The 13,104-nt window shown below is 37.6% G+C and overlaps 1 protein-coding gene across 1 annotated transcript in view; it reads left to right on the top strand.

Moving 5' to 3' along the window:
- The window catches only part of SLC7A11 (solute carrier family 7 member 11), a 122,214-nt gene that overhangs the window by 88,074 nt on the left and 21,036 nt on the right, over positions 1-13,104 (top strand). The window contains exons 7-9 of the mRNA XM_069105378.1: positions 7,541-7,664; positions 10,044-10,147; positions 11,530-11,626. Coding sequence (XP_068961479.1) covers positions 7,541-7,664; positions 10,044-10,147; positions 11,530-11,626 — 325 coding nt within the window. The remainder of the gene's footprint in view (positions 1-7,540; positions 7,665-10,043; positions 10,148-11,529; positions 11,627-13,104) is intronic.

Here is a 13,104-nt window from a genome sequence, read left to right as displayed (position 1 = left end):
ACACCAGGGCCAGTGCTCTACTCACTGTGCCACCTAGCTGCCCCCAGTGCTCGGGAAGTATCTCTGAATGTAAAGGTTATCTCTGAGATAACCTTTAGAAATCGATTATCCATGGTAATTGTAGAATTGTAGATAGTAGTAATACATCAATACATAAACTGTGTGTGTGTGTGTGTGTGTGTGTGTGTGTGTGTGTGTGTGTGTCAGAGAGAGAGAGAGAGAGAGAGGAGTTGCAGGAAATACAATTTTTTTTGTTTTATTTTTGGGATGCTTTATGTGAAATGGAAGCAAATGTAACCTGCTCATAGAAATTGTGCTGGGAATATGTTATTATAAAGTCTAAGGTTTTTTTCTTGTATACTTTACACATATTTACTCTAGTGCTGGGGTAAAAGCAGATGTCTTTCTGCTCATTTTAAAATTGCTAATAACTCTGCCTTTCCACTGAAAGGTTTGAGCTGTGGGTAAAGTACCAGAAATGATCAGATCATTGAAACACATATTTGGGATAACTAAGTGGTCCATATATCCTGAGTCTGGGCTCAGCATTTTTTTGTATTTGTATTTTCATTTTCTTCAGTATCTTCATTTACTTTTCTCTTACCTATTTGTGAATCTCTGTGCCTTTCTCTATGTCCCCCATTCATTTTCTCAGCTTTTAATCAATCTGTCCATTTTTTTTACATCTCTCTCTTTGTTTATAGAATTTTCCCTTTGTGGTTATTGGTAAAGCTTAGATAAGTTTTCAGGGTAACTGAAATTTCAGTCAAAAGGCCTATGACCTTGTCACGGAACACTAAGAAATAAAGGGCAGGAGCTTGACTCTGGAATTCAACCGGGGCCACAATGTACATGTCAGTGAGAACAGGTCGGTCTCAGCATCACGCCCTTCCTTGGCCCTAAAACTTGTTCTGAAGCTGGACTGTGAACTATAGACCTTGGCAGGTTCATAACAGACTTGATTAAATTCCCTCTTCCTCTTCCTAGTTTCTGTTCCTCTCAACAACATTGTTCTTCTGACTTTATCTCTTTAGTGCTGGTTCTTTCTCTCTCTCTCTCTCTCTCTCTCTCTCTCTTAACAGAGTACTATTTATTTACAGATAATGATTAATAATTTAGGTTTTGGGGGGGGGTCCTGGACCTGTGATTTCATTGGTGTGGGAAACACACCTGCCAAGACAAATCTGAAACTACTCAGTAACTTAAAGTTCCAGAGAAGGGGTTCTTAATTTGGCATACACACACATATATACACACGTGTATGTATATATGTATATGTATGTATTTTTGTGTCAATGTAATTGGTTTTCTTTATAATCATGTTTTTTTATTTTAAGCATTTAAAAACACTATTCTAAGAAGGGTCCAGGGGTTTCACCAGACTCTAAAAGATGTCCATGACACAAAAATTCTGTTCTAAAGAATTGCCGGGGACACCCAGACACTAAGTGACATATTTAGGGTCATCCATCTACTATATGTCAAAAGGTGAGACTTGAACCCCAGTCTTCCTATTTCTGAAATTGTTTCTTATTCCATTATTAGAATGTAAGCCCATTGAGGGAAGGGACGGTTTCATTCTTTGTACTTGTATCTCCAGTACCTCACATTATGCATAAAACATAAATATAAACAATATATACTTACTGTCTGATTGACACTTCCTACTCCTCCCTCAAAATATAACAACAACAATAATAATACTTGAACATGCCGATGAATCTCAACAACATGTGCATATAAGTACTCCCTCTAAACAATGCAAATTACAACCCATCCATATTTTCTTGTAAATCTTCTACAAATTGCTGGGGACCTTTCCTTGCTTTTTTTTGACATAGCAAGGATACCCATGGATCATGTAAGCTATCCATCACTTATCCCTCATTCTCACCATGGGATCAGCCCATCTGCTGACTACAGACTGTTCATGCCTACCATGTGCCTCTCCATTGACCTTTTGTAATTCTCATTTTTGTTTCAATTTATTCAGAGATTTTCTATGACTCTCAGTCATATAATATTACTGTTGGTTTATTAAAAAAAAAGAATGCACTTTTATTTCCTTTGAGAAGTGTGGAGGCATTAAAAGGACTTTTCCCCAAAGGCAATCTTTTTTTTTTTTTATGCTTTTTGGAGGGCAGTTGGGGTTAATTGACTTGCCCAAAGTCACATGGCTAGTAAGGGTATCAAGTGTCTGAAGCTGGATTTGAACTCAGGTCTTCCTGACTCCAGGGCTGGTGCTCTATTCACTGCACCACCTACCCGCCCCCCAAAGGCAATCTTGAACCACATAGTTATAGAGTTATAGAATCTGAGAATTGGAAGGTATCTCAGTCTCTAACTAGTCTAACCCTTATACCAAAGAAATCCCTATGATAATATACCCAAAAAGTGGTATGTTAAATTCTAGCCCTTTTTTTCTTAATCCTATTGGATTCTAGGCTCATGTGTAGGTTCTGCCGATTATCCACGGATTGGGTCTGCCATATTTACTTTTAATCTTGTTTGTTATCCTGTGCTAGTCATTCCCCTAGATGTAAGATTCAATGGGTTGGCCCATATGTTCTTTGCTATTTGAGTCTTGAAATAACGAAGGAAACTTCTGTTTTAAACTAGTAGAACTCATTGATCAGCAGGTGCTTTACATGTGTGTGTGTGTGTATACACATATTCACTTACTATAGATCTATCACGGTAGATATATAGTGTGAAGCCTGAAGGATTCAGTGTTGGCTCCTGGCTTGAGCTCTGGATTCCAGTGCCTTGGAAAATTAGGTTTGCTCCAAAAGCATGGACTGATTTTTTCTGCAGATTAAAAGGGGTTTGGGTTGGCAGCTTCTACAAATCTCATAAAGACTTCTTGTTAGTCTGACCTCAAGGATCTCTTGGGCTATAGCATAACTGAGAACTGAGTCATACTTCCTTGGATTTTCATGGCTCAGAATGAAAGCTATTTTCAGAAAACTTTGATGTAAATAATTGCAATGCTCCCCTCCCCCCCATCTCTGTGTTTTTGAAGAGGCTATTCATAATACCTATAATGTACTAGTTTCACCTCTCTTCTTCTAATTGTTGATTAGATAAAATTAATCACTCAGTGTAAATATTAACAAATATAGACTATAGAATCTTTATGGAAGGTAAGCTGAAATCAGGAATAAATGAGGAAAAAAAAAAGTCCTAGATATTGTAAGCTGCCTTGACTATGTTTATTATTTCCCTCTATTATTACTAGCTATTTGCCTTTAATCTAAAGTTGTTAACCTGTACTAATCATTCCCTTTGGTGCAAGATTTTATGGCCTACCCCATCTGTTCTTGTCCATTTGAGTTCTGAAATGCGGTAAGCCATATTAAGTATTAAAGTCTTTTAATTAATAAATTGAACTGTTATGCTTAAAATCATATTCCTAAGTATTGACTGTTAACGTCAAGGCAGAAACTGAACTTTTTCTATGTCTGTTTTTCACTTGATTCAAATGGAAACAACTTATGATCAAGAGCTACATACACAGATATATAAAGCTAGGTGGATCCTTCGTTATTATCTATTCTAACCCCTCAGCTTACAGATAAATGTAAATATGAAACTGAGACCCAGGGAAGTCAAGGTCATTGCCTAAGTAAGTGGCAGTGATACAGCTTGAACCTGGGTTTCTGGACTCCTCGTCCAGAATATTTACACAAGACCCCATTGGCTCCACTTAGCCCATGATTTTTCTCATTATTTCTCTTGGCTTCTCCAAGCATTTTATTTTTTAGTTTTATCCGAGAGAAGCTGGCATGTGGTTGCAGTTATGTTTTCTAAGCAGCATGCTTCTTAAGCTCCAGTTTGTTCAAGCACGCCCCAGTTGTTGAGCACCCATTTTATCTTTGGTTTCTGTTTCCTGTCCTGCTACTTCTGCTTCTCCTCACAGAAGTGCTGCTGTGCGTGTTTTGTTCCATATTATTACTTTTTTATGTAAGATATGTACTGGCGTCATCTTTCCATAACAAGTGGATTAAACATTCTTCATGTGGGAGGAAATTGGAGACTGGTGATGCTTTAAGACCATTGTCATCTTCTGTACTATCTGGGGTTTAAGAGTTTTCCACAGCTTTTAAGCTAATTCCATTTAAAAATCATATCATAATCCAAATATTATAAAATAGAATGAAATGACGTCTAATCAAGTGAGTAAAAGTCACTACACCCTCATACTCCCTCATAAAATATTTTTTTTTCAACAGAATTTCCAAGAAACCAGAAAAGTGTAGTTTATAGGATGGCCTTCCCTTGGTAAAGAGCTTTAAAACTGATATGGAACCATCAGGGTTATAACTAAGAGTATCTATGTTCAGAATTATAAGAACTAGCTTCACTGTAGTGGATTTGAGGGACCCAAATTCACTGACAAGTTAGGCAAAAGAAGAGTGAGTTATTTCTTGGGGTTGAGTTCTACTCTAGTCTCATAAGCCCAGTACTAAATAGAATGAAAAAAATCCTTATCTCTTGACAAGGCAAGTAAACAGAAGGATGGAAGATAGTACTGACTTTGCTGGTGGTATTGGATAAACAGGCATGTTTCCACATAGGGAGGTCACCAGTTTTAATTCCTCTGTCACCCTTACTTTCCATTAGCACCCAATGTGGATGCATTGGTCCCACCCCTATATTTAAGAATCCATTCCCCGTACCTCACTACTTAAAAGATCTATGCTTTCATGGTGTGGGCACACCCTTCAACAATGATGATTACAAATCCTTCATGATTACTCAGTTACAGTGGCTAAAGAATTCATCACTTTGTACTCTTCTCCCAAATTAGCTCAGATTGTTCTTGAACAACATAAAAGCATACCCAGGCTTATATATGAAACCTTCCCAGATTAATAGTACTTGTCAGAACTTGTGCTTCACTGACATAGCCTTCAAGAATACAGGGCCACCTCCATGGAACAAGAAAGCATCAGATCACTCCAAGAGGTTTCATCATTCATTTAAGGACATGATCCGTGGAAGCCTTTATATGCCTTCTGTGAATATCTTTTTTACAAATGAAGAGATAATAGCATAGAATGACTAAGCAGGAAAGGCTAAAAGAACACAGAGGAAAAGCCTAGTTGGTAACAAAGGTTTATGATATTCACTTGTTGGCCTCCTGCTGGAGATATTTCCTAGTTCTCCTGGCTTCTGGAACCTTCTCTAAGCCACTTTCTGTCTACTCTTGTCCATATAATGTGTTCATTTTATTTACATGTCATCTTATCTCTCCCATTAGAATGTAAACCCCTTGAGGGTTGGGACTAATTTTTATCTTTTTTTTTTTTGTATCCTTAGGGCTTTGGCACAAGTAGGCATTGAATAAGTGCTCATTGATTTATTCTTTGTTTGGATGATTAGATGGATAACTGATTTTCTGTACATGTTGTAGGGAATCACAGTTGACCGTGAAGCTATTTTATGCCACTCATCCCATTGTTGAAGCTATGCTTTCTTCTATTTACATGTGTTTCTTGGCAAACATACAAGCAGCAGTGCATGAAGTGGTATGAAAAAATCCATAGAAATCCCTTCAAGCTGCGAGAGGGCATCATCAGCTACTTTTATATTAGGAGATTGAGAATTTGGAGGCCAATGTTTCTCTCTGTCAAGTTTCAAGATTTGGGGCATCATGGGAAATTCTATCTTTTAGGAAAGATGAAATGATCTTTTTCTTACAGTCACTGAAAGTGTTCCTACATGTGGAAGGAGGGAAAGAGACACCAGTAGTCCATTTTTATTATGGCCTTTTATGATCGTCTTCTCAGTACCTTCTATATTTTGATAAGGGGTCCCCAGAATAAGGCCCTAGTTTCCTTGGCTCTATCTATGACTTTGGGCTGCAGTTGTCACTGACTAATCATCACTGCTGACTAGTTAGTTTTCGTTTGTTTTGCTTTAATCCTGCTGCTGTCAGAGGGCAATATGACTACTGCTCAACATAATGGGCAGTGATTCTGCGTGCTAAACCCAAGGAGGTTCTAGAGGTCAATGGCCAGGCACACAATGTCTTTTCTTCTTGTCTGGAACTGAATTTTCATCTTGGAGGAAATTATACTGAGGTCTTCATTAGAAGCATCCAACAATATCAAGGTTCTTTGGGGTTGATAAGTACCATGGTTACAAAACATGCAGCCTTTGTGCAGCTAGATAAAGGTCCAAGTTTTGTGAACTGGAAAAAAAGTATGAGGAGGTGATTATGTTAAGCGAGGAATGTATACAGGGAACATGGCATCAGATTACAAGGGTCAGCAGCTTTCTGGCTTTTTCAGCATATTGAATGAAGATACAGCATTGCCTGTGTTCTGTGCACATCTTGAGGCTACATTAGGTCAGCATTTGCCAGCCTCTGCATTTAACAGCAGGCTACCTGTGAATGAATGGGATATTCAGCTGTAGCTTCATAACTTACCTGGAATCTTGGGACCTTGGACCTACTGAACCTACAGCAATGGGGGTGCAGATATCAATGTGAATTTTTCTGGGCTGTTCTACTTGTGTGCAAAATTGGTGTCAGCTATAATTTAAATTATTTTAAAATGGTATTGATGCTTTTTTAAAAATGCAGAATGATTACAAAAAATTAACTTCCCCACTGCTTGTAAAAAGCGAAAAATAGTTGAATAAACAGAGGCACAAAACAACTGCATCTAACAACATTTGCAACATTCTATACCCATACTCCTCTCCCCTTTCTACATTTATTTCTTCATCTCCTCTATGGAACTAATTCATTGTAATTAATTTGAGTTAGGCTTTCTTTTAGTGCTGCTATTGTTAACACTATTGTAGGCATTGTCTTAATTTTTCCCTTGTTCTGATTTTTTCTGAATGTATCAGTTCTTTCCCAAGTTCTCTCCCACTCATTTCTTATGCAATCACAATATACCATTATATTCATATACCACCATTTATTCAGCCATTCTTCAATTGATGGGCACCATTTTTTCCTAGTTTTAATCTCTTCTCCTCTCTTCTCCTCACTTTCCATCTCTTTGTCTTTCCCCTTCCCTTCTGTTCTTTCCTGTTGTCTTTTCATTCACTACTACAAAAAAGTGCTGTTGTAAATATTTGGTGCATATTGTCACTTTCGTTTTTAATGATACACTGGTGTCATCCTTCTAAAAGAGGTAGAGCGTGCATTCTTTATGGAAAAGAATTGCACACTAATGAAACTTTGAAGCCATTATCATCTTCTATAGCAGTCAAGGTTCAAGAGTTTTCAGGAGTGTTTAAGCTAATTCCAATTTTGAGAGGATTTTGTTTTGTTTTGTTTTCTAGTGTGTGTGTATGTGGTTACTTTACAAGGTTGAACTTAGTTTAGAACATATGGTACCTCTTCTAATGAATGTTTAAAAGCCAAGAAATGGACCTATCATTCTCTAAGAAAATAAGATAAAGAAGGGGTTACTTTTTACCTGTTATCCTTCTGAAGGAGACAATTACCTGCCTTGGTTTCAGAAAGTGAAATGACATATAACAGATGGCTAATAAGTAACTGCTTTCTATATTTCAGAAACGTTCCTCTTGCAATATGCATATCAATGACCATAGTCACTGTTGGCTATGTCCTCACGAATGTGGCCTATTTCACTACCATCAGTGCTGAGGAGTTGCTGCTCTCCAATGCTGTGGCAGTGGTAAGTCCAAGTTAGGGAAAATGCAAATGCAGAATGGGTTATGGAGCTAATGCAATTTGATGATGGCTTCTTCTGGCAGAAAGTTGTTGAAACTCTGATAGTAGGAATCTGGGCAAGGAAGTTGAAAAGATCCTGGATATTAGCTTTTATGGATGTATGTTAAAATAAACAACTTCACTTTTATGGCATCCCTTTCCTTGGCATATCCCATTTAATTTATATAGCTAGAATTCTATAAAACAAGTGCTATTTTTAATGATCATTTAATGCATTTTTCTACATTAGATTTTTTTATAGCTAACATAGGCCCACATGTGGAACTTGGGAAAACTTTCAGTGTTGGAGATGTTTGGAGGGGGCAATATTTCTTTTTTTAGGAATGTAACTTACCACTGGGGGACTGAGAGACTATATGGACAGTAATTGAATCCAAACAATAATGTATCATTGGCATTCAAATTCATTTTAAATTGGGATTGGTGCAATTGGAAAATGCTAATGGGATCCATCTAATTAAATGTCTCAGACCTATCTTCTTCCCAAAGCTCCTCTTCAGGATTTCAGAGTTGACCAAATTGTAGACATAACAACTATAGACTGTTCTCAGAAACAGTCAGTCAATAAGTGTTTATTAACAGGTCTTCTCTGTAACAAGTACTGTGCTACATGATGGATATAAAAGGCAAAAACCAGTCCATGTCCTTGAGGAGCTCACAATCCAAGGGTACATAGTAAGCTATGTGCAAACAAGATAGAAGCAGCATCAACTGGGGATGCTAAAGAGAAGAAATAGGGAAATTAAGAGGGACTGTGAAAGATTTTTTGTAAATATTCACCTCATGATCTATGAAAAAAATTATACTAGTCTTGTTTTTTAGAAGAAGAAAAAAAGTTATTTAGAATCCCAGAGCGATGAAAGGCTAACCCTGGGCAAGTCACTTGATTGCTAAGTGCTCCAGGCCACTCTCTAAGAAGAATTTTCCTTACCTGGGAGTTCCCTATATCAGTGAAGTCACAGATCTAGTTCTTATCCTTTGGCAACGAAGAAACTGATCAGTTTGTGAACCCCCAGTCCTGGCTGATTGTCCTTTTTAAATAGACAGTACCACCTTCTGAGTATCTACCCAGTCAGCATCACTGACTAAGAATAAGTTGTCTAGTTTGTTTTGGACACATATGGGAGTTTAATGCACTAAGAACGATTTTGATCACTGTAGCTAGCCATATCAAAGAACACAAACCATACATGCATTTTACTCATTTAAAGTCAGTAATGTGATTTTAACATTTAAAGATTGTCAGCTTTTTTTTTTTTGTCCTGATATGGACTGAGATAATAAGGTATTATCTGTATAAAAGGCAATCAACCAACACCAGATATTTTTATCTTTGTGTATATCCCAGCATAAAGCATAATGCTTTGTACATAGTGCTTCATTCATTCAGTCATTCATTTCACACCACTGAGGAAAGTATGCTTGATCTATATTCTGAGGGAATAATGTTAAAAATATTTTTTTTTTGCCTTTTTGTGTATTTATCTTTTGTCTAATTTCCATGGGATTTTGTGTATGATTTTGGAGGAGTTGAATGAACGTTTTTGGTAGATGTGTTCTTATGTCCTTAGAGCCTAGGTATAACAAGCAGTAGGATTCATTTGGAATGGGTAGGAGGAGGTTTTATAGGCTATCTTGAGTTCTTCTTATACTTAGTAATGTAACATCATTGTTTTAACATGGGTATCATCATCCCATCAGAGACGTATTAGGATGAATCCCAGCTTGCCACTGATAATATGAATAACTGACGCCTTAAAACTATGTCCCCAGCTCTTCCAGTGGTTACTATATTGTGACCTGTAGCTCAAATAGTTCTGATTGTTTGAATAGGGATGAGAGTGATAGGCACCCTTTATCTTCCCTCTCTACCTCTTGCATGTATAGGAATGTTCTCAAATGGGTCATAAGATTTCCATTTTTTGACTTTTTTTTTGATAGCCCCAGCACTTAGCACAATGTTTGGGATAAAAGTAAGAGCTAATAAATGCTTGGTGAATGACCTCTTGTTTTCTTATCTTCCTGATCCTGCTGGTCCTCTCTCTTACCTATGGGCTGCTGAAAGACAGAGTGACTCCTTCTTCTCATCTTTCTTCCATTCCTTTCCTCCCTGTCCACATTACATTAAATATACTCATGTATGTCCAACGGAGCCTAAAAGAGGTAATCAATCCACTATGGTCCACTTTATAAGAATAATTTTGTGCTTTATGCAATTGAGAATTATTATTAAGAAGTCTATCTTTATTCTTTGAAAAGTGCTTCATTTTTCTTTCACTTTTTGACAAAGTTTGAATATCTCCTTTACTGTGTCTTTCTCTAGACTTTTGCAGAAAGACTTTTGGGAAAATTCTCAATAGCCGTCCCAGTCTTTGTTGCCCTTTCCTGTTTTGGCTCCATGAATGGGGGTGTTTTTGCTGTTTCCAGGTGAGTGAATAAATCTAATTAAAAGATGACTACTCTTATGTGCTGGGTCAACTAACCAAAATAATGGTTGTGGAAATGGAATGAGTTGTGCTAGAATAGAGTCATTAGATAATCTCTAACGTTCCTCCTAGTTCTAGATCCTATGATTTTGTGGAGTTCCCAAATGGGGAAAGAGACATTTAGACTTCCTTCCTGTATTGTAAGGTATACTTTTTGCTTGAGCCATTACCATTAACTTGACGATATCCCTTTTGAGGTGGGTGAGGATTAGTATCTTTTTGCACTGAGAGGAGCAGGTGCAAGTGCATAGGTTTATTTTTGACTATGAAAGTCTCTTGGACCAAGAAAGAGACACTAGAAATTATGATCTAATTAGCAAGACAGACAGACCAACAGAAACAGACAGACAGACAGATAGACAGACAGACAGACAGACAGACAGACAGACAGACAGACAGATAGATAGATAGATAGATAGATAGATAGATAGATAGATGATATAGATGGAGAAGTATAGTGAATTGGGAGTTGGAATTTTTTTGTTTTTAGAGCCAGGAACCTGTAATCAAATCTTGCCTCAGACACAAGATCCTCTTGTGACTCTGGACAAATTACTTTCAAGTGCTCTAGACAACTAACTAAGATAATAAAGTTTCAGAGATGTCAACTTGAATTGGTAGAGGAAGTTCCTTGGGTCTATCCCTCTTTGGGGAGGGGGGGGCGGAGAGAGAGAGAGAGCCTGAGCCTGAGAGCTTATCTCACAAAGTCCTTTTTGGTTTCATTTTTATCATTATTATCAACATAAAAATTACCATTATCATTATTACTGTTTTTGTTTTTAGACTTATTTTATCAATGCCTTCACTGATGTGTGAAAAAGCCCCTTCACCAAAGTAGGTCAATGAGGCCTCTCTAATTTAAGCCTTAAATAGTTGCCTGGGGGTATTAAGATGTTAAAGGACTTCTATAGGGCCATGCAGTTAGTATGTGGGAGAGGCAGAACCCAGGTTTGACAACTCTGAGGCACTCCAACCCCCCGTGTCATGCTGTCTTTCCTGGTTTAAACTGGGAATGATTAAAGTTGTCAGCTTTTCCATTGTCAATATTATTCACCACTGATTTTTATTTTAAACACAGGAAGTAACAGTAAATGAGACATGACCATTCGACCTACTTAATGAACAATAAATAGGGTTGGCAAATTTTGTATACTTCTAAATTAAATTTCTTTCACTGTTTACATAGTCCTGCCTCAAAGGAGAAATGCAAAAATTCACCTTAGAAGAACGGAGCCCATGCCATATGAAAAGATTCTGATTTTCTCAAGTTTTCCTTTGTGGAATGAACATTTATAAAGTCAATCCACATTTTTCTCCCATCAGGTTGTTTTATGTTGCTTCCCGTGAGGGTCACCTTCCAGAAATCCTCTCCATGATTCATGTCCGCAAGTACACTCCTCTGCCAGCTGTCATCGTTTTGGTAATGCATATTAACAAGTGTTCCTCCATGAAACTGGGAATAACAGGCTTGCAAAGATGAATTCAAAGAACTTCTCAGGGGCTCCTTCCTTCTCTTTTCTTGCTGAAGCATGGAAGGGGTAGAGTGAGACTTGCATGAATAGTATTTGGTTCCTTTTTCATTACTGACATTTATATAATAATCTAAGGTTCGTGAGGGTCTTTTGAGCTTTACAACAAACCTATGATAGAAACTGTAGATATTAGTGGGCCTATTTTATAGATGAGGAAACTGAGGGGTCAGAAAGTTTAAGTGACTTTCCTTTGTTCACACAACTAATTAAGTATTGGAGGCAGGATTCAAACCAGCCTTTAATGCTCAGGGCCAACACCCTCCATTCTACAACATTGGGATTATAGTTCTAGAGCTGAAAAGGACTTCAGAAGCTATCTCCTGCAACCCTCTCATAGAGGAGGGAACTGAGTCCCAGGATTTCAAGTATATTTTCCAAGGTCACACAGGTAATAAGTATTAGTGGTGGGATTTGAACCCAAATCCTCTGGGTATCTTTTCACTGTAGTATACTACCTCCCTTTGTTCCAGCTTTCTTCCTAGTCATATTTAACTCTCCCAGGCAGGTAACTAAAGCCCATCTCATTATGATTTTCCTAAGAGTTTGAAGGTTTGAAGGGAAATGATTAGCTTGACCCCTGTCACTGACTTAAAGCCTTGTAGAAAAGTCTGTCTGAGTAATGAGGCTCAGATTCACTTAATTGAAAGTGAAGCTCAGTGCTGTAGACTGAGAACACCCAGGCTCATCATAAGACACCTTATAATGAAAAGCATAGACAATTATGCACAAAGATAATGGAGGAACACTTGGGCTGTGGGAATGATTCTGTGACTAAAAGTGAGACAGTTGGTGAGAGTACCTGAAAGGAAGCATATATAAATACTAAAACTGAAATTAGTGTTGCAAAATTTTTCATTTAGTGAGATATATTTTGTAAAGATGAGGCATAATAGAATGGAAAATGCTCCTGATGTCCATTGCTGATGTGATGTAAACCCTCCCCTATTATTTTGCAACACTTCCATCTGTTGTGAGGTGCACCAGATAAGGCATTGGCCTTTTTTTTAAATGCCTTTAATTTGTTTCAAAATGTTTCCCTGAAAATTCTTTCTAAAATACATGTTCTCCGTAAGCTTCCCTTGTGAGAACAGAACATATTATTTATTCTGTGAAGAGGGCTTTCATTTAAAGTCCAGACTGTCACTCAGGTTGTCCTTGGTATGCGTAGCTGCAGAGACACTTTGTGATGATCTCGGCTTCTTCCTTATTTTCCACTGTCTTGAGGGTCAGACAAGGCAGGCATATAGTGAGAATAACTTTGGAGGGGAAGAAAGGTCAGTGGTTTGTATTCAGGGGCAAAGATACTGTTATGTAGAGATGGCCACATCACAGGTGTGTATCTCAAAGGAATTTATTGGGCAGCATT

The sequence above is a fragment of the Petaurus breviceps genome, unplaced genomic scaffold (genome assembly GCF_028583685.1).
Source record: "Petaurus breviceps papuanus isolate PSGF00001 unplaced genomic scaffold, PetGlider_PUasm1.0 76, whole genome shotgun sequence".
Lineage (NCBI taxonomy): Eukaryota > Metazoa > Chordata > Mammalia > Diprotodontia > Petauridae > Petaurus > Petaurus breviceps.
Note: the sequence above shows the minus strand (reverse complement) of the source record. Positions and strands in the feature narration are given on the sequence as shown.